This window comes from Lutjanus erythropterus, chromosome 7 (assembly GCF_056507025.1).
Source record: "Lutjanus erythropterus isolate fLutEry1 chromosome 7, fLutEry1.hap2, whole genome shotgun sequence".
NCBI lineage: Eukaryota > Metazoa > Chordata > Actinopteri > Lutjaniformes > Lutjanidae > Lutjanus > Lutjanus erythropterus.
Window position 1 is genome coordinate 13,407,459 of NC_139323.1, and position 26,866 is coordinate 13,434,324.

General features: G+C 39.4%; 3 protein-coding genes across 3 annotated transcripts; 1 reads left to right on the plus strand and 2 right to left on the minus strand.

The window, feature by feature from the left end:
• Nucleotides 1-390: 390 nt before the first annotated feature.
• On the minus strand, nt 391-4,543 carry LOC146323710 (flavin-containing monooxygenase 5-like). The gene is made up of 10 exons (XM_084722807.1): nt 4,401-4,543; nt 4,081-4,265; nt 3,809-3,974; nt 3,165-3,307; nt 2,864-3,063; nt 2,506-2,641; nt 2,191-2,410; nt 2,022-2,094; nt 1,004-1,256; nt 391-903 (listed from the first exon to the last, which is right to left on the minus strand). Exons 1-10 carry the CDS (start codon nt 4,534-4,536, stop codon nt 754-756), a joined length of 1,662 nt encoding a protein of 553 aa, XP_084578933.1. The 5' UTR covers nt 4,537-4,543; the 3' UTR covers nt 391-753.
• Nucleotides 4,544-11,280: 6,737 nt separating this feature from the next.
• Nucleotides 11,281-16,688, minus strand: plpp6 (phospholipid phosphatase 6). Its single transcript, XM_084722808.1, has 2 exons — nt 15,848-16,688; nt 11,281-11,876 (listed from the first exon to the last, which is right to left on the minus strand). The coding sequence occupies exons 1-2, from the start codon at nt 16,338-16,340 to the stop codon at nt 11,509-11,511; spliced, it is 861 nt and encodes a 286-aa protein (XP_084578934.1). The 5' UTR covers nt 16,341-16,688; the 3' UTR covers nt 11,281-11,508.
• Nucleotides 16,689-18,318: 1,630 nt separating this feature from the next.
• Nucleotides 18,319-26,618, plus strand: prdx6 (peroxiredoxin 6). The gene is made up of 5 exons (XM_084722809.1): nt 18,319-18,479; nt 21,999-22,155; nt 23,613-23,756; nt 24,171-24,317; nt 26,268-26,618. Exons 1-5 carry the CDS (start codon nt 18,388-18,390, stop codon nt 26,391-26,393), a joined length of 666 nt encoding a protein of 221 aa, XP_084578935.1. The 5' UTR covers nt 18,319-18,387; the 3' UTR covers nt 26,394-26,618.
• The last annotated feature ends 248 nt before the right edge of the window (nt 26,619-26,866 follow it).

Sequence of the window (26,866 nt, forward strand, 5' to 3'; positions counted from 1 at the left end):
AATATTCAATAAATTAAAGTTCATATATTTTGTTGTTGTCATTCAAGCAGTTTATTATTAAATACTTTTAAGACTTTGATTAGGTATAACATGAAGAACTGAGAACAAAGTTGGTGTATATTAAGAGGAACTTTTAATTGACCCCCACTGGCCCAAGGGCAAAAAATAAAGGATAGTTCACTGAAAAATGAGAATTCAGTCATTATCTACTCACCCTCATGCTGACTGAGGGTCAGGTTTATTTTGTTAGTCCACAAAATACACACAGGAAAACACTGTTGTAGAGTGTCCCAAACAATCTAAATGAATGGTAACCAGTTTTCAAACAGGAAACAACAAAAAAAGTGTTATTATAGTTTTAATAGAGCTTGACAAAAGATGACACTCAGATGAGAGGTCTAAGATATTTGTTTATTCACACAGGAACAACACTCCACATTCATTGTGACTTCAAGTCAAATATGATGTAAATGCATCTGGTGAGTTTAGATGTGCTTGACCTTTAACAGTCCACTAAACCTCAAATACGTTTCCCCTAAATCATATATATGTCTTTAAATAAATTAAATATATATGTAGATACAGTATCTCAGCAGCTCAAACAGTGACCCCGATTAATATTCCCATAATCACAACCCAAACAGAAGTATCCTGAAATAGATTGCTCAAGGAATCTAGAAACAGCAGACATGGTATTTGTTTTGTGTGTTTAAGAGTTTTTTTTTCCACATATTTTGATTGATGGGGCACATTTTAGATTGTTTGTGGACGGATCTTGGACAGGAGGGTGGGGATGGTGTTGGGGTTGCGCTCATGGATGTAGTAGACGGTAGCTCCTGCAGCCATGAGAGTCAGGCTCCATTTCATCAGGCGGCTGGTGATGGAGGCCTCCTGCTCCTTCACCTGGAAGAAACGGGAGGGAAAAATTATCTTTTTGATACATTCAGTTACTGAGGTATACATTGAGGCTTGCAGAACGTAAAAGAAACTGTTCATTTCAGACCTGTCTGGTTTTTAGGGCCTGGTACATGCGGTCAAACTGGGTGAAGATTGCTCTGCGGGCTCCCTCCCATTTCCCTGGTCCCATCAGCCGGTACTGGTAAGCTGTGACAGGACCCCACAGAACCTTCTTGAACAGTGGATAGTCTGTGAAGAAGAGCCACAGGAGACTTGGCCGCACTCCAACCTCTCCAGCTATGTCATCCATGTAGGACACAAAGTCCACCTGCAGGGGTGTCAACTTCGACACGATGTAGCTGTGAAGAGGACAAATCAGAAATGAACTTAAGAATCTCACACTAACATGAATACAGTGACTCAATATTAGAATAAAAATGTTATATGAATAGAAAATATTGCATTGTTTGCCCGGACTGTGTTAACTAAACATGAATTTATTGCTGCCAAAAAGCACTAAAAGTTACATAAACCTTGAAGCTGCAAGAATCAATACTTTAATTCTAACAATGTATCAAATTAATATGTTTGTTATGAAAGCATTTTACGACATAGCCAGATATTTCCCTCAGGGACTGTCTAAACCACACCTTTATATGGTTGTAATGTGTCAGTGGATGCCCCCAAGTGGCCAAAACACATTAATGCATGGGTCTTCAACAGGGGTCCAGCTAACCTACTAGATCACCATGTAGCAACAATCCATGATGGCAAACTAGTTAGCTCTAGGAGCAGGCATTTTCAAACTTTAAATAAATGGGGAGTTCCAAGCATTTAACCTCTTGACACCTTGAGTTTCAGCTGAGGATCCCCATAAGAGGTTAAATGCCAAGAACTGCCCATTCATCAGTTAGAATTTAACCGGCCTTTTGGATAAGAGGTTAAAAAGTCTCCAGAACCTCAAACAATGTCCATTTGCCTTCACACAGCTCTTAGAGAAGAATATGACCTGGATGACTAAGAACTTCACATACATCATCAAATATTATCACTCTATGCGGATAGAACAGAAAAGAGAAAGATTTCCAACAAATTATCAGGCAAAGAAACATTGGGAGCTTTACTTTTTGTCCATGTCCTTGCTGTCGTTCTCAACAGCCTTGATCATGGCCTGGTTTGAAGGCAGTTTTTTATATCCTGCAGAGAAAAGTACAGAAGGGAGAGAGAGGTAAAAAGACTGACATCATTGAAAAGTACCCAGTAATAGATGATAAACTGGACATGCAGCCTCACCTTTAAAGACACGTGAGACCCAGCGGGCCTGCATCTCAGCCTGGGGCATGATGGCTCCAAGTGCATGGATGAAACCGACAACAGCCAGAGTGGGATGCTCCAGGTTGGGAGGGAAAACGTGCTTGTACAGACCCACACGGTGCCCTGACTTGTACATAGCATTACTTGGCAAGAATGGAAAATCATAGTTGTAACCTGTGGCGAACACAATGATATCCACCTGTAACGGGGAAGAGATAAGTTAGACATGAGCTTAAATTGTGATTGAAATAAATAAAGGGTATGAGTGAATCCTTTTAAACAAAGTCCTCTAACCTTCTCCACGGTGCTGCCATCATCAAACACCACGGTGGAGCCACAGATCTCCTTCACATTTGGTTTGATAATGACCGACCCAGACAGAATCTTCAAAGGCAGATCATCGTTGATCACTGGGATCTGACTGAAGAGTCTTATGAGACAGCAGAAGAAGCGAGACAATAAGTTATTTTGATGATAATGACAGAGGGAACATGACTCAAATACCATGCACCCACAGATTCAACACGTTTTTTATTGATTATGCTATAAAGCTTAAATGTGGTTGACGTTATTGTCTCCACATTTCAACAACCACAGGAGGAGGTCAGGCTTTATGCACAGAAATGATCTGTTTGGTTCTAACACCACCTACCTGTGCGTGGGTTTGAGGGCATACATCGTGTGGTCATACATGGCGTTGAGTTTCTTCTCACCGATCCAGTTGAGAATGTTGATTGGCAACAGCTGGAACAAGATGTGGACAAAGCGCGTGTTGTACTTCATGTCCACTGGCAGGCCATTGTCAGAAACCTGACGGATGACCCAGGCACCCCGACGAGTGCTCATGTAGACCTTCAGAACAAGAGCAAGAGACAGACATTAACGAATGAATTATCTTGAGTCAATGTCTTATATCAAAGGAAGACAAGAGCAATCAGTAAAGACTTTCCAACCTGCTCTGCCACTCTGCTGCCCTCCACAGCAATGTCACCTCCTGAGTTACCGATGCCGATGACCACCACCCTTTTCCCGTGCATGTCTTCAGGCCCCTTGTAGTCCCAGCTGTGGAAGTATTTCCCTTCAAATGTCTCAATTCCTACAATACAGCAGAATTATGCATTCATAAATTACGTTACTCTTGTGTTAAGAGCAAAAAAAAAGTAGATACCATCTTGTGATGGGATCACACCAGCTGCAACACCAGTCAACATATTGATATTCCAATCCTTAAGTACTCAGTAGTCATTACTACATTAATAAATGGGTACTAAGTAATCCTGGGTCAGACCACACTCATCTTCAAACTCAGCTTTCATTTTGATCTCAGCTATAAACCTTTGTGACTACATCTTGCATGGTTGTGACACTACTGCATTGACAAAATCTCTTCAAGGACAGACATAAAAACACCTGAAAAAATACTAAAAGCTGTTTCTGTGGTAGTTCCCGCTACAGCAAGTGTCTCCAGGACCATATTTTTTCACAGTGTGAAACCAATGTTGCAGCTGGTTACTATATCTTTCAGAAATGTCACCATGGTTTCAGCTTAGGGTCTAAAAATCAGTTTGGGCAAGCTGTACGTGAAACGTGTCTTTACCTGGGAAATCTCTGAGTGGCAGGTTAGGGTAGGTGTAGTGACCTGAGCAGCAGATTACTGCATCAAAGACATGTCTCTCCTCCAGTCCATCTCTGTTCTCAGTCACCACTTCCCATTGACCAGTGCGAGAATAGTCTGGTCTCTGTCTGACACTCTTCACTGTGGTCTAAATTATATACAAGAAATACAGTAAATTAGTTTATTGTTAAAATCTGCAGGGATATATATCGAATGAATCACATGTTCCTTTCTGCTCATGTAGATGTTGTTACCTGGAAGCGTATGTGTTGCAGGAGTTTGAAATGTTCTGCATACATCCTGAAGTATTTCAGGATTTTAGAGTGATGCATGTAGTTGGGGTAATCAGCAGGGATGGGGAAGTCACTGTAGCACATCATCTCCTTGGAGATATTGATGGTGAGTGAACGGTAGATACTGGCCCTGTTGGGCTCGGACACTTCCTGCAGAGAAGAGGTTTCAAATGACAGAAAGCATAGGAAAAGAAAAATAGTGGTAAGATTGGCAGTTTCACACGAATCGCCTGGGGGGATAAACATAAAATCTTTGTCAGCACATTTCCTGGAGTGTTGACCTGCCTTGAACTTCCAAAGTCCGCCCATGTCATCGCTGCTTTCAAAGCAGGTTGGCACCATGCCCTCATCCAGACAAGCCTTCATGCTGGTCAGACCTGAGGGGCCTGCCCCGATCACTGCTACTCTGTGCACCATGATGGAGCTGCATGAAGCAAAGGGAAAGGAAAATTATTATTTTTTACTCATTACTGTCATCAGATTTAATTAGGCTGATATCTGCATGTGTAATATATGTGTGTAACTTCTAAAGATATCTTCAGCACTAATGTTCCTGCTGGAACATCCCACTGTGGACCTTTCTCTTGATAGCGATGTGATGAAACACATCTATGATCGTGTTAATATTGACACTATTTTAAAAGATCTTGAACTTTGCAGGCCAATCCTGACAAAGAGTCAACTGTTTGGGACCAGTTCACGTCGTGACATTTATATGAAAGGATTTTGATGTGGGTCGCCCACCTCACTGAAGCCCCACCCCCTCCCTGCAGCTCCTTTGTCCACTTATGTTGCATTTTTCAAAATTATGCAGCGGGTGATGTTAGGCTCAGACCTGGGGGTGAAGTTACTCTGTAAACTCAATAATTCGGCATCATGAAAAATGGTGAAATGTAATGTAAAACTAATGAAAAGAGAAAATAGAGCCATTCAGCCTCAATACCATCACCTGTTGAGCCTGACATGATGGGTGGGGACAAAAAGGGGTTTATGAGCGTTGCTGAAGAGAGATACCTTTTCATCTCATTTTCAGCCCTCATATCTAGTTAAACATATTAAATCCAGCTATGACCATTTTCAGGAAATGAAAAGTAATATTTAGTTTAAAAAAAAGACTTTGAAGTTGCTCTTTAACTATCTAGGTTGTAATGCACCAATGAGCTGTGTTTTGATGAAGGAGCTTTCCAAGTCTAGAAGACTCTGACCTTAAAAGTTGTTTGAGCTTTATTCATAAGGTGACCGAGTCCAACACTGTTCACGCAGTGCATGCACAGTCTTACAAGACAAAATGTTCTAAGATTGACTTTAAAGAAGATCATGCACAACAGAGCTCTGCAAAATAATATGGAAAGGGACTGAAATGCATGATGGTAATTGTCCTGCAAGAGACTGAGAGGGATTTGGAAAATGTTACATTAATTTTTTAAATTTTAAATTAATAATTTAATATCATGGTATCATAATTATTTTTTTGGGAAAATGTTTCAAGCAAATAAAATATGCTCAACTGAAAATGTACCTGCTGTAATAAGTAATAAGTACACCAGATTACAAGTTTTTAGTGCTCAGATTGCTTGTAACTCCTTCCATTGAGTGTGATATTGTCAGAAATGCACCAGTGATGGTTAAATGTTAATAACACTTGTGAAAAGCAGTGTTAGACTGAGTAAGTTTTGAAAAAAATATTTTCCTGTTCAAAATAATAATTTTTCTACAACTACACTTGTGTTAATTATGTAAGCTTTACAACAACCAAGCAGTAAAAACAATTTATTACTACATTAAAACACAGTTGACACAATTATGTTTAGAATGAATCATCAAAGTGTATTTGCATGAATTCTACCTGCACTGTATTAAAGTTTAAATGAATTCTTATGATTTAATAAAAGTATATTAGAATATTGTTAAAAATATGAGTTAAAAATCATGCTTCTCAAAAGCATGCTCAAACACACATTGAGGCAAAAAATATATAAAGATATAAATATGTAATGATAGAAATATATTTACCCCAGCCTAAAAGTTGAATTATTTGTCAATGTACTTACTCAAAGTAAAACTAAATAGTACTGCAAGAACTGAATTGTTTAGTGTTCTGGGTAAATACACTTAAATATTACAAATTATATGCTTTATATATATATATGCTATATCTATATTTCATCACGTTTTAGCATAATTAAGCATTTATTACTATCTGACTTTTTTGCGATTAAAAACACTTCTTTTTGACTTGGGATGCACTATTTTATAATCTTGTGCCAATAATTAAATGTGAAACTCCAGGGGATATTGGCAGAAAAAGCCAAATCTGTGCAATACTTTCAGCTCTGCTGAAAACTTTTTCCCCCCCCAAACTTAAACTGTTGAGTGTTGTATTGGTTATGCCAAATGTGGAAATCAGCCTGTCTGCAATTAACTACTCATGGTGCAGTTAAACTTCTTGCACTTGAATAGTCCAGATCACTCATCTCACAATATTACCCACTAACTGCAATAAAATATAACACACCAACAAGTGTATCAGCTCTCCTTCTTACCTTGATTCCTGTGTGTTGGTTTTTTGTGCCTTTCAAGTGGGACGAGCAGCACCTGAGCACCAACTTTTATACTGACATGGTGACCTTCTTTTCTCTATCATCCTCCCCCAAAAAAGTCACTATCAAGTTGAATCGAATTTACGTAAATGCAAAGGGTTTAACTTTGACTAAAGTTCAATTTGTGCCCTCAGAGTTCAATCAATGATATTTGGACCAGTGCTGGCGAGTAATCAAGTAATGTGATTGTACACGTTGCTTCTGTCGGTCTGACTATCATGAGATGAGACAGTTTCAGATTTGTTCCCTGTTTATTTAAAAATCATTACAATCAAATCATTCAGGAATAACCCCTCAGGGAATGTGGAACAGCACACTCACATCCACTGAACATGACACAGTGTAATCACATGACCATACAGGCAATTATTTATATATACACACATTAAGAATAAGGTCTATACAGGAAACACACTCTATAATTTATAGTATTTAGCAGGCAAAACAGAGTGCAGTGAAATATAGTGGAGCTGGCCTCATTGATAATGTGCAAGAACAGAGGTAACATTTGCTGAAAAAAAACACAAAATGCATCTTTCTTTAAGGTGGTCTTTCTCAACCTGAAGGTAAACAGATGAAATGTGGAATGTGCAAAATCGAATCTGTTAATCACTGCGATCAATATATTTTTCTTAGGCTTCTGCATCAACATACTGATGTAAAGCAACACAAAAAATCAATCATAAAAATCATTTGGTCACAAAGTTCACTGTCCAGCATATTTAGATTTGCGACGGCAAGAAAAAGGATGGAAGCTACCACCTCAGTTCAGTGGTCGTCTTATCGCTCACACTGGGAAGATCGTTGGGCAATTATTGCAGAGAGGACACAGCATGTAAGAGGTCAATGAAACAGTCTACAGAGGGGCACCAGTGTACCAGGGAACAGTTGGGTACACTCATGTTGGTTCATACCAGATATCTGGATCTGCTTTGGACCAACTGGCACAAGCCACGTTAAGTAGCTCACAGTCAAAAAAGCACAGTTTTTATAAAAACTGAACAAAAACTAAACATTCTTTCTGTCAAAAAGAAATTTTTAACAATAGTTGGTACATCATACATTTACATCTGATCGTGTTCCTAATCAATAAACAAATTAAAACAGTCCAACAAACATAGACATTACAATGCAATGCACCTTTACTTAAGTTGTTTTTTTTCTGGCAGTGCAAAGAAATGTGTGTAAATGTAAAATAAGCGAGACAGAGCTGGCTGCTGTGCAACCTGATGGAGCGGTCACATCCTGCACACCAACACAGCAGCAAAAGTCCCTCAATGAGGAGAACTGCGTGTATGTAGTGGATGAATGGAAGACATGCACGGCACAAATCTCTTTAACAGAGCTGCTCATTTTGGGCCCTGCAGGCCAGTTTTGGCTCACGTTCCCTTTGTTGTGGTCCGCCATAGCATTTGACCAGCTCATGCTTTCATTCTCACTATGCACTTTCAGTCAGAATTAATGCTCGAAAAAACAAAGCATATGGATGTTTTCCCCTGCAAATAAATACAGTTGCTGTTAAGAAGACTAAAGAGTAGTGTTTTAATCATTCTGAATAACACATTTTAGTGTAATATAATTTTACATACCATCTGTATTTATTTGAGTCCCACGGCCCTCCATCAAGATTAATTTTTGGCTCTTCATAGGAAAGAACTTCCAATAACTTCCACTGTTTAACCAATTAAAAACTCCAACAACCCCTTTTAAATAAGCAATTCAACAGGTACAATTTTTGTTAAGTATCTGATGATTAAAAAAAAATAAATCAGATGAGAAAATGTCCTTCAACTTCCACTTAACTTGAACTGAAAAATAAAAAAGGCTGATGATGTTTATGTAGGTTAACCGTCATATTTCATAACTAAATGCAAATAAGCAAAATTGTTGCATGAATGACACATCATCCTTTCCCAAAAAAGTCAATTTGCTTTTCAGAGCATGACAGTCACATCAGTTAACCACAACTTTTCACATGCTGTGTCACCCAGTGGCTTGTGTACGAGTCAACAGTCTTCGTCACAGTGTTGCAACATCTACACCACTGGTGCCATTTAAAGTTCAATATTAAAGTTGGATCTCAGCCTCAACCCAGAATCAGTGGGTCAGTGCATGGACATGGATTAATCATCAACCATGCTGCTTCTGAGAAAGAGTATGTGCACCAAAATTAATTGCCAGACTACATACATACTGTGCACCCAAGCATACAAGGCCATGTATGTGCCTAAATATTAAGATTCGAGATGAGTTCAGTAGGTCAAAGTGTCAATTCAGCATCAGATATGAACTGCAGGAAGACCTGTAACAGTTCAACACTCATGCATTTACAGGTTATTGCCTTTGTGAATCTTCAACTGAGAATTAGTTGGAAGTTTTAAACATTATGAAAAAACAAGATTCAAGTCACGAGAAATCTATCCAACCATTGTTTGTCGTACACAGTGCCATGTGATATCCCATTAGTTATTAGAGGAGATACTATGGCAAGGATTTTCTTTATGTTCACGTAAAATTTGACAAAACTGTCTCCAAGTTGAATCACGAGAGTATGTTGCTCAGAACTCACATTGACGGGTGCTATGTCAAGGGCTTTGAACTTCTGCAAGGCACCCTCTTGTCGTCATGTAGCAGATTACAAAACTTTGCTTTCTAATCTGATCACTGATCCATGAACCTGGAGGCACACTAGGACAACATGGTTGGAGGGAAAAAAAAAATAGAGTACAATGCCAGTGTCTTTAGGAAAAATTTCACAGTGCATAACTCTCGTAATCTGTCGTTTTTGTGAACAAGATTTTAAGTGACAGAAAACCATTTTAAAATCTGGTGCATTCTGCTACCACAATGAATACTATGTGTCCATCCCTTGAGCTGCAGGTAGAGCTCAGCTACACCTTGTTCCATTTTATAAAGGCGTTATGATCAGTGACACACTGCCAAAAACCTCATCAAAAGATGGAATAATCTAAGTTTTCAGCTAGTGTCAAATTTGCTTATGTCACACACCACAAAAAAGCTTAGTCTGTACTAGAAAAGCTACACAATATGGAAAAAAAAGAATCATATTGCAATTATTTTGACATATATTGTTATTGTGATATGATTCACAATTGGTGGGGATGATCATTTTTTCATTACAGTTTTCATTTTCATTGATAAAACTATTAAAACATGCAGATGTGACATTTGTTGGGGTCTGTACCAAACAAATGATGTTGTTTTGTCACACATTTTACCCTTGTCAAAAGATTGCAGCTTCTGTGATTTGGATATTGCACTTGGCCAAACTGAGTTCTAATAATATTATGATTAAATGTGCTGCCCTGGTCAAAAGCTAAATTAAACTCAGACTTGTCATATTCTTTAACATTTTGTGTTGTTTTGAGTAAACAAAAACAGTTTTGTCAGATAAAAGAGATGACAAGGTAAAAAGACGTGCTGCTCTCTGTGACTACAACTATACTTTTTGCCCTTCCTTCCAAATAAAGCTCTTTGTTTAACTTCTAACAGGAGGTGAAAGTGACTGAAAAGACCTTTCCATGTTTCAGAATTTATAGTCTTCCATTTTCCCCAGTAAAACAGCAACTCTGTGAGTCCTCTGCCATCAACCAACCAAATCTGGGCTATTGTTCTTCAGTTTGCTTATTTTTGGGGAATGGATGGTCCATTACTTTACAGTGAAGATGTGAAGATATTGTATGCACCATCCTACAAGACTAAAGCCCATTAAATATGCAGCTTTCCTTCTTCATCTTAAATGTCTTGTAGAGTATGTCAGTCTTCAGTCTTGTTACACCCTATGAAACTGTCAATGTCTAGAGAAGAGGGCTTCTGAATCTTAATAAATCATGAGAAAAATAACTAATAAGACTAATAAGACTCACAAGTCAGCTAAATGTTGTTTTCCCTGTATAGAGTGCTGCAGGAATTGGCTTTTTGTGGTTCCTTCCACAAAAAGCAAATAGGATTTTTCGATTTGATTTTGGATTAATGCAGAAAATAAGTTTACAATGCTTACATGTTCCATTTTGCAAGATAATCTTCACAAAAGAACCCCACTTTCATGATTTATGATGCGTAAATGCAATCACCAGGTGTAAAAAGCTACCTTTAGGCAATACACAAAGTACTCCACTGTCACAAGTCAATCTCACCACCACTAAGTGTCTTGTGATGACATTAAATTTCCACAACAACCGCTGTAGTCTCTTTCAGCCACTTGTAATCAACTGCCTTTTTTAAGACACATAAAAGCATCAAAATTATCAAATGGAGTTTACATACGTATTTAATCTAGTGGAACAAAATGTGAAAAGCTCTCAAGCTTGTATTAACCACAGACCTTATTTCAGACAAATAATGAAAAACTCATTCAAAAAACCCTCTGACTTTGTGACGAGGGAACAGGAACTCACTTTTGGATTTTAGGATTCACTCCTGGAGCACTCTATAAGGAGAAACATTTTAAAAATTAAAAAAGCAATTGTTGAAATACAAAGTTCATACATATCTGATATTACAACTATAATTCTACTCTATTACCTGTAAGTGATTGTACTATTTATTACAGGCATGATACTCATTGCAACCTTAAAGCGAGGGCTGAAAGTGGGCTTTTGAATCTCGGTGTCAGAAATCAGCAGAACAAAACTGTGTTTGATAAACCTCTCTTCTCTGGACAAAAGACAATTTCTCTTGTATATCGCTCTACAAGACAAAAAGTGTGCAGGCTCTCTTACAAGTTTTAAACCACCAGCCACATCTCCTTCTCCCTCAGTCCTTAATATTAAACTAACTGCCCCAGCAGCCCTTGCAGGGTTTGAGGTGAGAGCCACAGCATCTCCACTACGTTATACTGGCAGTAGCCCATCCAGAACCCAAACATCACGTCAGTCACGTTGTGTCTTCCCAGCAGCACCCGACTCAGCCCCACCAGGCCGGCCCACAGCAGGACGAGGACCCTCAGTGGGGCGGCCAGCACCAGGTGAGCAAGCAGGAACCTCCCACACATGGCGGCACGGGTAGCGTGGCCTGAAGGAAAGGAGTAGCGGTCCACGGAAAAGGTGGCAAACATGTCCATACGGTTGTGTGCTGGCCGACGCCGACGCACTACTGCCTTAACAATGGCGACCAGAACCAGGTCCAACAGCAGGCCTGGAGGGGATGAAGGGGAGAGGAAGAAGGAGATGAGTTCTACTGTAATGTAATCACATTAATGCAAAAGCCAATGGCAAACAGATATGAGACACTTGAATTATTTAGAGACGTTAAGAGACAATAAACGGAACAGCAGTTATATTTGCAGCCTTGGCACAGACTTGCATCACAACAACAGAAAGAGATTTGTAAACAAAATGATGTCACTGAACAGTTTAGTTTCCTTTATTGTGATGATACATGTCTCTCCTATGATGCAGCAGATTTACACAGCCTGATGTTTGCCATGGTATTTACACGTAGGGCTGAGCAGTTTATCTAAATATTAGTGAAATCGCAATAAGGTCAAGTGCAATATCCAAATTCCAGGAGCTTCAAGTTTTTGATGAAAGGAAAATGTGTCACAACATACCATTGTAAATGAAGCATTGCGGTGCTTCAGAGATGTCAGGCCTATAAATCATATTCAGATGTAAAGAAACATGCCTGTTTTAGACACCAGCAAAAATCACATCAACATTTATTTGTATTTTTTTCACTGAAAATAAAATGCAAAAATAATCATTCCCACTAAAATTGTGACTTGTCATCATATCTGTCAAAATATTCCCAACACATTTTTTGGAATATTGTTCAGCTCTATTGATGTCCATGATTAGCCAACTGATACATACAGAACACATTATAACCAGATTTATGATTTGAGAATTTGTTGTTTAGCACCATCTGGTGGTAGACTGACACCATGACAGACACAAAATCATGCTATTACTCATGCACTGCTCAGAGCATATGCTAGCTGGTCTTTTTCATTGTTAGCCAGTACACCAAAGATGAAATATCTAAGTCCCTAGCATTCAGAAATGAGTACTGCAGTCAAAATAGTGAGTTGGAGACACAGACTGTATATTAAATAGGTTGAATGCCTTTTTAATATATAATCTATGGTTGAAGCAAGCTGGCCTACACTCCATTTACATGTTATTTTCAGGGCCCTGTTATAAACCTTTTTAGTAGGAAAAGCAGATTACTAAGATGTTACTAATAATATTAATGATAGCACTGTTTTAGATTTAAATAATGAGCAAATCTTTATCACTTTATTTAAAACCGTATCTATTAAATACTCAGGCATAGATAACTAACTGTGGCAGCCTTTTACCATGAAGAAATATGAACAACTGGATACAGAGCTGATGATCATATCTAGAGGAAAACTGCAGCTGATATTTAAAAACATCAGTTGCTGATCTTTGTTTAAGCCTAGTGGACTTTTTTTTTATGTTGTGTCATTGCATTGAGCATATATAAAAAAAGATTTTTTTAATGAACAGTTCAGTTGCTTCCAGGGCTGCAGTGCTGAAAAATTAATGAAGCAGTCAGGTGGCACTGAGCCATCGCTGCTGGGAGTTCGATGAAAGGATTTCAGCAAAATGACTATGCAACAGTACATATATTTGATTCATTATTGATAACTCAATAGTCAAATAACCATTGCTGTAACTAGAGTGGGAGACTGGCTCAGAAATGTAACTGCAGCCTTGGTATCAGTGCATTTAAATACATCTTCTGATGCTTAAACGGCTCTATCTTCATGCAGAGGACCAGAGGCTGTGACTTATTGTATAAGATCAGGTGGTCACTAGTAAATATTAAATGACCACTGAAAGATGTTTGGTGCTAAATCAAAGTCTTTATCCAATATGATTAACCTTCATGTACCCTTGGAAAATTCCTGCTTATAACATGACTTTTAAAAAAAGTGCCATATATTAAGCCTAATGATAGTTTCAGTGCTACCTAATATTGCCACGCATTCCAGCTGTCAACAAACCACAGACGGATGCAGAAAGTGTTCTTCCCAGTTTCTCTAACCTGAGAAATGGGCACATACAGTACTATATAAAGACTGACTTGCCTCTACCTGCCTCATACTGAAATGCCATCTGTCTCTTCAGTTATTACACAAACAGGAAAAACAAGACAAAGGTTCATGAGGTAAACCAACATGAAGTACACACAGTAAAGTGCAATTTGTGGGCTTGTTTTAGCAGACCATTAAGAACATATCTGGGAACATAATGTGAACACTCTCAAACACTGTGGCACTGAACACATAGTGTAAAGGGGGGAGACACACATTTACTCTTCCTCTAACATAAAGTAATTTCTCTCGCCTAACCACACTTTTCATCATTGTATACAGACAGATAGACTCATGAATGTTTGGAGGAGGCTACAGCTGCAGCTATTTTACCCAGTGTATTGCAAGCCTGGTGGCCCTCTGTGCCTGGGTTGACCCCCTCCCCACTGGGACTAAGCATCAGGGAATTTTATTTTCAGGGGAGGTATTTTTAGTTACAGTGAAGCATCTTGGAAACAGAGAGATAATGGTTGGAAAGCTCACCAGCAACATGTGTTAGTTAAAACATAAATGCATTATAGAGAAGCAAAGTCTGTCTCCTTCTGGTGTTCTTCTGTGTTATGGCTTTTTTAAAGTCTCAATTCTACAATTCTATCTGTGATTATGTTATAATAGAAACTATAGGGCCCTACCCTTATATTGTCATCAGTCTGGCTGGTCCCCTGTAAAAAAAACACCCTTGCAACAAAAACACAGTCGCCACCCCCGCATCAAAAGATACTTGCCACTGGACCAAACAACCTTGCTGGGGGAAACCCTGAGCAGATGACCGTACTCTATCCTCTTATAGGATCCTCTTAGGTACAGAGAAGTCACAGCACAGGACACACACTATCCTCTTCTTCTTCCATGGTGGGAGAGGAGGTTGTATGGTTGAGGTCCCACTGGCAACACCTGAAGTTGGTGGTGGGGGTGTTCCTGTCCATAGGACAGGGGGTGTCTTACACTGTACAGATTGTACAGCCCCCTGAGGCAAATTGTGATTTGTGATATTGGCCAATAAAAATTAAAATTTGACTTGACTTTAGGACACAAATGGTACTTTGTTCTACGCTTCACACAACATAAAACTTTGCATGTTTAGGCAACATTTCGCTAAATCAGGAGCCTTCCCCTTATCACTTCTCTGCAGTGTAAGCTGTATTTTGACTGACTGATTTTTATTTATTTCAGTGTCCTCTACCATATGGTGCCCAACCCACATGGGCTTACAAGACACTAAGCAAGAACAACAAGGATGGCCAAATGACTAATCAATAACAATTCCACAAATTCAAAAAAAGGAACATTTCAAAACAGTCAATATACATGACAGAAACATCTTATAATGTTGGACACAATGTCCTCTGTCTTAACTGCCATGCAATTTCTAATTATCCTGCCAAGACAAAAGTCATTAAAGAGCCAACGCAACATATCACCTCCAGAAAAGGACTTTCAACTGATTTTTTTCAAACAGATGGTTCCTTAAATCACTGTATACTGTGAAACAGGAAATAAAAATCCATTCTCAGCAACACTAAGATCACAAAGAACACATGTACGCTGCTCTTCAGGGATACCTTTATATTTGCCTGCCTCAATTGCCAGTGGTAGGGTACCAGTTCTCAACTGTTGCACATACTGTACTCTTTTCAAATTAAAAGTTATGTAAGTTGCTGTAAGCTGTAAGTATGTAAAGAGACATACTGTATTAGAGGAGATAACATGTAGGTTACAACTAAAACTGTGGAGGGCACAGAAAACAGATAGAGGAAGGCCTCAATGAACAACAGATCTACAGGTGAGAACCTGCCAGCTGTGGTGGAGGAAAATGTAAAATGGGTCAGAAACATAATAACATGAATTGCCATGGGAGGTGGGACCACCGGTGAGCTCTGACAGAGAAGCTGCGCATGACAGATGAGAACAAGAGAGGACCACAGGGACTGTGACACAAATACTGCTCCTCAGCCCAGAAACACGTCTGCATAGACACAAGTTAAGATTTCTGTGTCTAAGCGAAAGACAACACATGTAGGAAGACAATGGCAGAGTGTTTTACCCATGAGGAGGTTGAGCATGACTTCTTGTCCTGCAGCACTGTCACTCTTGTACAGGCAGTAGGCGGTACCAGCCAGCCAGGGTATGCCATGTCCCGATATCTCTATCAGTTTCATAAGAGGACGCACGCTGCCCCAGGAGGAGTCCTCGCAGGCACACACCCCCAGCCGCTTGGACAGCCACAGGTCGATGGCGAGCAGCGAGCTGAGCGCTACGCGGATGAAGGAAGGGTTGAGCCGTATGCCGTCCTCTTCGGACAGCCCCTGGCCGCTCGCCGAGCCCGTGGAGGAGCTGGAGCCCCGGCGCCGAGTGGGGCTCTCGGAGGCTCGGAGGCGGGCGGTTGTCGGGTCGGAGCCCTGCCGCTGGAGCAGGTGCGGCGGAGAGGAGCGGTTCAGCGGCTTCGTCAGAGACATGAAGTCGTAGCGGCCGTTGGAGCTGCCGAGCACCGGGCTTCCGCCGCTGCGACCCGGGTTTTTAGCTTTAGGAGACGGCATTGTGTCTGTGAGTCTACCAACGTGGACAGTTAGGTGTGATGTAGTTTCACTGCAGTGGATAATTTTCTGCAGTGCCGCGCGGGTTGTCGCTTCTTTAGCTCATCTGTTGTACGTCTCACAATTCTTATCACGTCCAGATACACTGAGCTGAATCGCCATCTTTGTTGTTCTATTTGCAAGGCTTCCTGGGAAATTGTGTTTTTCTAGAAACGTACACGTGACAGGTCCTCCGTGTGGACAAGTTGCTATGACAACGTACTGCATCGGCCCTAAAATAGAGATAAGATGAAATCAAATGAAATAAAAGAGTTGGAGAAGTTTTGTGGTTGATGTTTTTCTGATGTATGACTTTAGTACCATTATCAGACCTAATCCTTAGACTGGGACTTCCTGGAAAGGATCTCTCAGATTGATGTTGTAGCAATCTCATTTTCTTATCAGAAATATTTCAAAAGATAATGGTGGAGTTATTCCATGTCTGTCTTTCTGTCAGCAAACCATCACCAATACTTAGCCCACTGACTTTTCACTCCTTTCTTGAAAACATATATTATCAACAACAGATCACAAATATTTAATTAAAATTTTTCGTAGGCTTCATACATTTCTTAAATAGCTGGGCACTGTAGATTTCAGTAAATGTTAAACAGGGGTTAATTGTGCCTTTGTTGGAGACTACTTAGAGTTGCAGAAGTGTACTAACGAGATTTAATCAGATTTTGGGTATACAGGTAATTGTTAGGATCACTTAAAGCTGGGGTAGGGAGTTTATTGTCAGGCAAAAGATCCTTCATAACCTTTCAGCATATTTAAATTTAAGTGGTCAGAGAGTGGTCTCTTGGATCTGTTTTCTGGCTGAAGAAAATCTAGTCCATGATGGGAAACTTTGGCAGATCACAGGTCATTTCAGAGAGAGGGTCGTCGTATTTGCTGTTCTACAAATATAGATGAGCGCACACATCTCCTCAGATGATGAAAGTCTGATTCGATGTCAGACAATCCTGCAACTTGTGATACATTTCTAAGACTACCTTCAGTGGTGCATAGTAGACTTAAAAACATGTGTGTGAACATGTCCCAGAACTTCAGGCTCATTATGTTCGCCGCAATGGAACTTGTATTGACAAGTGGTAAAGAGGCATGATGAAAAACAGTGGGGAATAACTATTGAGGAGGGTGTACCAGGCTGTCACCCCACTACTTGACAGTATATAAGCTGCCTCTGGAGCCTGGGGCGCTCTGTTCTGAGGCCACTGGTGCTGAAGGGCCATCTCTGAGAAGACATGTTGTGGCAGGAGGGGCGTAGGTCTTGGCGTGGGTAACACTATGGAGAGCAGAGAGAGGTTTTGCAAGGCAGCCTTCTCCATCTGCTACCGTTCAAACTTGTGGATTTGGTGGGACAGAGAGGTGGAGGGTTTTGCTTTGTGTTCAGTTGTTGTCTGCTGCAGCTTTAATTAGTGGTTCTATCTTTTCACTGGATTTGTTAACAATAACAAAAAACTGAATATTTTACTTTTAACTTGTGTTCAGAGTCAGTCATAAAATGAAGATTTTTTTTCATCCTAACAAATAAATATTAGGACTTTTGGACTCAAATGGCCTTTGTAAATCTGGGAGAGTTATGATGGTTTTATTCCTGTTATTGAAAGTCATCTATTTTGTCTCTTGGGCAAACATCACATCCCCACAGTTCTTTAATTTCTGCCAAATATTTCCTTGTTTTATACTGAAATTCAGACTGGCTATAATTCTGTCTGTAAAAACAAAACAAAACAAAACAAAAAAACATTTTCTTTATATATCTTTTACTTTTCTATTGAATGCATTTGTTATGTTGTTGTTCGTTTAATAAAGTTGTTAAAAAATGAGGGGAAAAAAACATCTCTCATGTGTTTTTACGACTCGTCTCTGGTTGGTCAATGACCTACGTAACAGCATTTAGCCCCGCCCCCCACCCATTCATGCAGTGGGTCCTGATCACTACAGGGCAGGCAGGCAGGTTGTTTCGTCTTTTCTGTCGTGTGTGAGCTGTAGAGAGGAGCCCATCATGCCTGCACTTCTGCTGGGAGACGAGTTTCCTAACTTCGAGGCCGACACCACCATCGGCAGGATCAAGTTTCACGACTTCCTGGGAAACTCGTAAGTGCGCAGGCTTCCGCGCAGACATCACACTGTGCCTCGTGCTTTATTCTGAGTTTTGGCATTAATGCTTGTAACGCCGCTCCTTTTGATTAAATCATGGCTGCAGGTTACGTGCGGGCTTGTTGTCAGACTGAGAAGCTGCAGTCTGACACCAGCAGCGACCTGATGGAGGATTAATCCTGAATTCAAAAGCTAAAGCTCATGATTTGATAGTTTTCCGACTGAGACTGCGACACCTGCTGGCTGACACAACAGTGTTACACAAGCATGACTGGTTGGATTGGAAAATGTTAATATACTACTCTAAATGTGATAAAAAAATACGCATGTAAAGAGAGCAATGATAGCAAATCCTTTGTGTATATATATTTTATTATTTTTTCTGGCCAGTTTATTAGTGAGGTGTAAGCAGGGTCAGGACAAAGCCTGTATTGTTTGTGTGAACTTGGAACTGAAGTGACTGCTGGCATCCATTCAAATGTCCAACCATGTTAGGCTCCTCTTTTGTATTACAGCCCAGAGACAGACAGAAATACTATTACTTCTGCCTGCATTACATGGGCAGAGTATATGATGCACTAACAACTTAATACAATTACTATCTGAATGATTTTCACAAGGATGAATTTAGCTGTTCTGATCTATTGGGGTTAACAACATGAACATTTTAGCATTTCCTTAAAAATGTGTAATCTAGAGCTGCAACAATTATTTGTTTAATTCATTTGTCACCTTAAATTAGTTGCCAACCTTTTTGATCATTTTGATTTATCATTTCAATCATTTTTCAAGCAAAAATGTCGAACATTTGCTGGTTCCAACTTCTTAATGTGTAGATTTGCTGCTTTTCTTTTCATTTTTAATAGTAACTGTAGAGTTTTTAGGTTTTGGACTGTTTAATGAGTAAAAGAAGCATCAGCCAATTAAGTGACAATGAAAATATTTTTGTGTTTGTTGCAGCCCTAATATAATCTATCTAGCACTTTCTACTTGTTTAACAATGGATCTTCTATTCTCTTGTAATTATTTTGGCCCTCATTTCCATGTCTATGGAGATTAGAGACACAGTGAATGAACAGTGTAACTGGTGTAACTGACAGAGCTTGCTGAAACTCTGACAGAGCTTGCTGAAACTCTATACTTATCATCCAGTTATATTGATTTCATAATAACTTCCTTCTTTCCTTCATGGGAATAGATGTTGGACTGTGAGGAGTCACCATCTGTTGCAACTCTGTCCTAGTTTTAAGGCCTGTTATGTTTTTCAGGAATGTCTGACTGAGGTCTTTTGTGAAAGTGGTTGCCAAGTGGAAATGTTGCAACCACACAATCCCAGCAGAGCAAAAACAAACTTTTTACAGTGACCCTTTGAATCCTGCGAGTGGTGTTTGTGTCATAGAGTTGTCCTGACACAAGCAGTTTAAACTTTGACACAATATGAAACACAATCTTTGATACCTCATTTTATTCCACAGCAAAAGGGGAAAAAATTCATAGGCACACAAAAAAGATTTAAAAAAAAATTATTAACAATCTGCACACAATGCCGGTATAGTAAAAGTTACTGAGCACTGTCTGGTTTTGCTGCAAGTCATATTTCAGGCAGGACAATCGACTGAAGTGAACTGAGGTCTTGAATGAACACTTAGATTTTTATAGCTTCAGTACTTTTGATACTATAATAAACAAATGTTATGTTATTTCAAACATGTGGTATTGAAAGAACTGATCCTTTAGATAGCCTTATTTCATAGGAAAAAATATAGTTTTGGTGAAGAATCATATGTCTTAGAATTAGAAAATGTTTTGCAATAGAAATTCATTGCAAAGGATTTTGCAACCAAACGTCAAATGATTAATTTTTCACTTCCTGTTCGTGTTTAAATCTGCACCAGCTTCTGAACACATTCCTCTTAGAAACTGCATCACCGTTCAGGGTTTGTTCTACTTGAATACATTTGTGCTGTTCTACTCTAATCTGAGCTTCTGGTCGCTCCATAATCAGGTGATCACAATGCCTGTGAGGAGCAAAGCTTTCTTGTTGCCTCTGCCTCATGTGACCGAACGCTGTAACATATGGAAGAATAAATCCACACAAATGGTGATGCAGAAAACTTTTGATTTATACTTTTTAAAAGATCAACAGGCTTGTCCACTGATGCTTTTACAGGAAAACTCATGTCTGTCTCATCCTTTATCCCCTCCTTACAGTATACATGGGATTGACTCCATACATTGTAAATTTCCAGCTCAACACAGCTGGATGTAATGTCTTGAGCGTGAGTGTGCTCGATTCACAGACACCTGTTGCTTCAATCTGGGGCTGGAATTTCCTCTACTGGGACATTATGTGCTCTGTCTTTCTCTATTCATTGCCATTTCTCCCTCCTCTGTTGTCTCATTGTCCACTGCTTAAGCTCTTACTCATATCAGTCTTTTTGCAAATTCTTAAATTCTAAGTTGCGTGACTCAGGGCATGAATGCACAACCCCAGCAGACACAGCTGCAGAAAACCCAGGAAAGAGAATAAATATCCACATTAAAACACCTCCAATTAGTTTTGTAGTGTGAATTGAATGCTAAGTTGTTTGGAAGGAAATAGTCCCACAAGGAGACAAAAATGACTACCTGAACACAAAACTACCCCAAAGACACAAATATACCACAAAGAGACATAAAACTGGAAAGAGGCACAAAACTACCAAAAGAGAAATAAACCTACGAAGAACCGATACAAAACTACCACAAACATAAAACATTAAGAGACATGTAAATACCACAAGGAGACATGAAACTACCACAGAGAGACACAAAACTACTATAAAGAGACGTAAAACGACCACAAGGAGACACAAAATGACTACACAGAGACAAAAAATACTACAGAAAAATAAACCTACCACTTAGACAGAAAACTACAACAAGGAGACACACACAAATACTAGAAAGGCATAAAACTACCACAAAGAGACACAGACCTACAACAAAAGGACATAATGTCTTATTCAATCTGGGTACGCTCCTATGAAGGGTAGGTGGAGGACATTTTACACGTCCTGTTGTCTGATTATCCATCAGTGTATCTGCTGATCAAAGGATTGGCACTTTGATCTCCACCTCCTTCCCACCACATGTTAAAGGGTCCTCGGGCAAGGCCCTGAATCCCGGTTTTCACCTCGGCCACTGGAGACGCACAAGCCAGTGCATTCCTGATTGCTGGTCCCAAGCCCAGATAAATTGGGAGGGTTACATCAGGAAGAGTATCCGGCATGCCTATGTCAAATCAAATATGTGGATCAAAAACAGTTTCATGGCGACTTGGCCGGCAAAATGGAAACCGATAAACCGCTGTGATGACCTCTAACAGGAGCAGCCAAAAGAAGAAGGAGACTTGAACTTGTGCCTAGAATTGTGTAACATGGCCAGTCCATAAACGCCGAGCTCACAAAAGAATAAATGAGTGTAATGATGAGTAGAACAAAGTGCTCATTGCTTTGTGTGTGTGTTCCTCTGTAGATGGGGTATCCTGTTCTCCCACCCAAGGGACTTCACGCCTGTCTGCACCACCGAGCTCGCCTGTGCCGCCAGGATCAGCGATGAGTTCAAGAAACGGGGCGTGAAGATGATCGCCTTGTCTATTGACAGTGTTCAGGACCACTGCAACTGGAGCAAGGTTGTGGATTCATATACACACACACACACACACACACACACACACACACACACACACACACACACACACACACACACACACACACACTGTATACCTTTACTACCTCTGTTTAATTGCAGTGATTTGAGGTGAAAGGATAACCTCATCAAATAGGTGAGGCAACCATGGGTGGAGTGACACTTTATGGGGGTAATTAAAGCTCACAAACTCCTGTTGTGTTCCTGCATAAAACTGATATTTTAAATCTTGCAGTTGGCAACTATCTGGATCATAAGTCACTGTAATTATATGTGTTATCTTCCAACTCCACCTGATGAACTTAAGATCCACATCTGTTTGGTAATTCAGTAAGAGTGCATTAAATATTCACAGTTCTACCCATCTGTCCATTTCAACTGAAATTTAATGTATAGTTTAATTCAATTTAATTTATTTTTCCAGTTATTTACTTATATTAATCTAAATAAAATTTCATAAAATAAAATATATTCTTAATTGTATTAATATGATAATAATAATAATAATAATAATAATAATAATAATAATAATAATAATAATAATAATAATATTTCTATTCAGATTTCAATATGATTCATTTAATTTATTTTAATACAGTTATTTTTTTATTTAAATTAAATTACATGTCATTTACAATTTGGGTTGATACAATATTTAGAGAGTTATCTGTAGAGCTTTCATTCAAATTAAATTACATGTAATTAAATTAAATGTCATATCTAATTTAATATAATTCATTTCAATTTTTTAATTATAAATTAATATATATTTTTCAATGTACTACTAAATTTACTTAACATTTTGAATTTATTAATTTTTTATTGAATTTTAACTGTAGAATACTTTCTAATTATGAAACTTCCCTCTTGGTTGCCTCTAACTCTTCACAGCACTGTAACTGTGCACGTGCCCCTGTGAAGTCAGAGGTTCGTGGGTTAAACTTCAACACAGACATGCGTTCACTGTGATTGGCTTTTAACTGGGTTGTCACATTACAACAACACAACGCCTCCTTAGAAAGGCCAGCGATTGGTCCAGATGGGTATGTTCTCTGGACAAGTGTCAGTTAGATGGACTGTGTGGTTTGATTTTAGAACGGTAACACCACCTGACCCCCTGCCAAAAACAATAGAAAACTACGTTCTTGTGTTCTGTCTTTGCCCTCCCAGATGATCCATGAGGCAACAGTGTGGCTCTACAGTCGTTATGTCAGATCACTTAGTTGTTGGCGTCCATAGGGACTTGTAACACGCTATTATGTCACTGATTATAGCTCACATAAGTCAATGATTAAATATGTCTGGTCACTCATCAAACCTGTGCTGCAATGATGTAGGTGTCTATCAGGATAGAGAGAATGTTTAACGCACGATAACGACCTACACACGTTGACAAAGGTGTAAATGCTGACCATGTCCCTTCCCTCTGTCTCTTTCTAGGATGTGATGGCATTTAATGATAAGACTGACAGCACCCTGCCCTTCCCCATCATCGCTGACGACAAGAGAGAGCTGTCCGTCCAGCTGGGAATGCTGGACCCTGATGAGAGAGACAAGGATGGAGTTCCACTCACCGCTCGCTGCGTAAGAAACTTGTCCTCTGCAGATCATCTTCCAACATTAACAGATGCCAAACACCAGTAAACCTGTCTTGCACGGACCTTCTTCCCTGTGAAAGGTTTTGGTCTTTGTTCTCAAATGTTGTTGCAGCTGGGAGCCAATCATATCAGAGCAAAATAATGGCAGACAATGCTCAGTGTTGGCAATGAAACAAATGCTGTCTCTGCAAGCTTAGGCTAAATCTCTCCCACATTACCTGTTTCTATATGTATAAATAGATAGAATGGCTTTTTCTTCTTTTTTAAAAAAAACATATTTATGTCAAGAAATTCCTTATCTTTACATTGAAAAGTTTTTGTGGACGTTTTTATCACCAGAGTAAAAAAGACCCATATACCTGGTGTAATGTTGATCCTGTGTCATCTTAACTGTGTTTAGGTTTTTGTGATTGGCCCTGACAAGAAGCTGAAGCTGTCCATCCTCTACCCTGCCACCACCGGAAGGAACTTTGATGAGATACTCAGAGTTATCGACTCCCTGCAGCTCACCGCACAGAAAAAGGTCGCCACACCAGTCGACTGGAAGGTAAACAGTTAAACAGTGCAGTTAAACAGCACAACATTCAAGCTTTTAGTACCGTTTAGTGACTGTAGATAAAACATGCATGCTGTGACACACTGCAGTGTGCTATATATTATTATTAGAACAAATAATCATCTGATCAAGAGAACTCAGCATCCACTTTAATCTAATGGAGGCAGCTTTATCAGCAATGGTATTTTTATTGATAGTGGGGTAACATAGCTCAAAATATCATTACAGTTGTTCATACTGTGAGAAAAGTACAAAACAAAAGTACAAAATAGAACTGGTCATTTTTCAAAATGGGATAGCACTTCTCTTAATGCTTCTATTGCCTCGACTGTTTCTGTAGACCGCTTACCTCTGGGTCCAACATCCACGCCAGCTGCTCTCATGAGCCCACTTTTAATGTAGACCCCTTTGTCCGCTTCGCATGACTCATCAAACAGCAGCTTTAAAGTAGCTCGGCACAGTTGTCGCCAATGATATTAACACCACTTCAGTATTCTTCAGCTGTTGTTGTCTCTCTCTCTGTCACACTGACACGCTCACAGCAGGTAAACCTCAGTGATACAGCCACTGCTAGTCACACTAAGTACTGGTAATATTGGTTAAATTAATTAAAGGTTCATTCATTCATGTTTTTTGGACACACACCAGGCACACTCAGAATTTAATGAGAAAATTTGTATTTTTTTATCATTAGAACTAAGCATTGGTTTTTTTTAAGTAATATTTAAAATAATTGGAAAATATGCACATCTGTCTTGCTGAGAATAAGATGAGAAGATTGATACCACTCTCATATCTGTAAGTTAAATATGAAGCTATAGCCAGCAGTCAGTTAGCTTAGCTTAGCACTGCTGAATGCAGAGAAAAACAGTAGCCTGACTCTGTTTGAACACCTGTAAAACTCACTAATTAACACGTTATATTTAAGGCCTTTTCACACCAGATGCTTTTCTTTTCTCTGTGCGATTAACTGGCATGTTAATAGTAATTTTTTAACATGTACCCAGTCAATGCAAGCTTTCACATCAACATTGGGAATTCACAGAGTGACATTGCAGCTTTTATTTTTTTTGGGGGCCGATGATCAAAAAATACATGTACAGACCTGACCATGTTCTTCACACACTTCATTTGACTCTGTTTTATTTGATGAAATGGAGGAAAAGTTACATTAATGATTCCAAAGACACGTGTAGAGTAAAAGTGAAGTGCATTCCTCAGATCTCTGAGCCACTGATGGATCCAGCTTCATATTTACCATTTTTATTTACAGTTATGAGAGTGGTGTCACAACTCTATATATGTGAGGAAGCATATTTTCCAGAATGTCAAACTATTCCTTCAGGTTTCTGCAGTTGCCTTTCCTATCTTATTGCTTTCTCTCTGCCTTTCTTTCTTTTTCTCTTACATTTAACACAAACACAAATATCCCCCCTGGGCGATCAATAAAGTATTATCTTATCTTTTATCTTATTTTTGCACAGTTGGATAAAGTGAAAATGGTTGAAAACAAAGTAACTGGACATCTCCAGAGAGACAATATAGGTCTCACAGTTACTCCAAACTTTCGACACAACAGTTCTGGACTCACTTCTTCACTGTAGTAGGCAATTTAGGAAACAGTCTTGTCAGTAGAGAACTGAAGAACTAAAATATATCACTTCATATACATTTTAAATGTTACATTAATTTAGCAGACACATTTGTGCAAAGCAACTTACAGCAAGTTTATTGAACCACAGGAACAAGAGCTAAATATCATAAATTTCTAAATGCAATGTCTATGTGACCTCGTTTTAATGGGAACACTTCAGCAAATGACAAAAAAAGCCTCATGACACAGGAGCCACATGGGACTGCTGCATAATAATCATCACATCCTCTGATCAAAACTGGACCGTGCTTCTCACGCACGCTTCTCTGTTCTTGTGTCCTTTTTAGCCTGGTGAGAACGTCATGGTCATTCCCTCGCTCTCTGAGGCCGAAGCTGCTGCGCTCTTCCCCAGCGGTGTGACCACTAAAGAGCTGCCTTCTGGGAAGAATTACTTGCGCTACACCCAGCCCTGAAGAGACAGTAACATCTGCTGACATCCTGCTCTAGTTTGCTGCTCTTTGACCTGGAAATTTTTGTGATAATTCACACATAGAGCTGACCAAAAGCATAGAAGCACTTACCTGGTTTGATGACTAGTATATTTAGTCATGTAATGTGTCCACCAGTGAACCAAGACTTTTTATAGTGTCAATGTACAGTGCCTTGTTTACCTTCCTTCATTAAACACAATTTTCACACGTCCTCTGATTCTTTGAGTCTTTCCACACTGCTCACAATTTGGGACACACTCTGCAATGACTTGCTGTACCACTAGATGTCCTTCTACAACCTTAAATAGACATGTCACTGTTCTGCAGTAGTGGGTTTTTATCAATAGGGGGCAGTATATGCACTGTGATGGACTCACTGATGTCTCCTCAGACAGCAGCAGTCTGTTGTAACAGTTGCAGTGACAGGGAGTGGTACCACATGGACTGAAATTACT

What these genes read in the sequence shown, in the direction of transcription:
- LOC146323710 (XM_084722807.1), bottom strand. Translation starts at nt 4,536, where the DNA reads ATGGTGCACAGAGTAGCAGTGATCGGGGCAGGCCCCTCAGGTCTGACC. An exon ending in TGCAACACATACGCTTCCAG is followed by an intron (nt 3,975 to 4,080) that starts GTAACAACATCT and finishes TATATAATTTAG; the next exon opens with ACCACAGTGAAGAGTGTCAG. An exon ending in ATGGCAGCACCGTGGAGAAG is followed by an intron (nt 2,411 to 2,505) that starts GTTAGAGGACTT and finishes TCCCCGTTACAG; the next exon opens with GTGGATATCATTGTGTTCGC.
- plpp6 (XM_084722808.1), bottom strand. Translation starts at nt 16,340, where the DNA reads ATGCCGTCTCCTAAAGCTAAAAACCCGGGTCGCAGCGGCGGAAGCCCG. An exon ending in CATGCTCAACCTCCTCATGG is followed by an intron (nt 11,877 to 15,847) that starts GTAAAACACTCT and finishes CATCCCCTCCAG; the next exon opens with GCCTGCTGTTGGACCTGGTT.
- prdx6 (XM_084722809.1), top strand. Translation starts at nt 18,388, where the DNA reads ATGCCTGCACTTCTGCTGGGAGACGAGTTTCCTAACTTCGAGGCCGAC. An exon ending in CACGACTTCCTGGGAAACTC is followed by an intron (nt 18,480 to 21,998) that starts GTAAGTGCGCAG and finishes GTTCCTCTGTAG; the next exon opens with ATGGGGTATCCTGTTCTCCC. An exon ending in CCACACCAGTCGACTGGAAG is followed by an intron (nt 24,318 to 26,267) that starts GTAAACAGTTAA and finishes TGTCCTTTTTAG; the next exon opens with CCTGGTGAGAACGTCATGGT.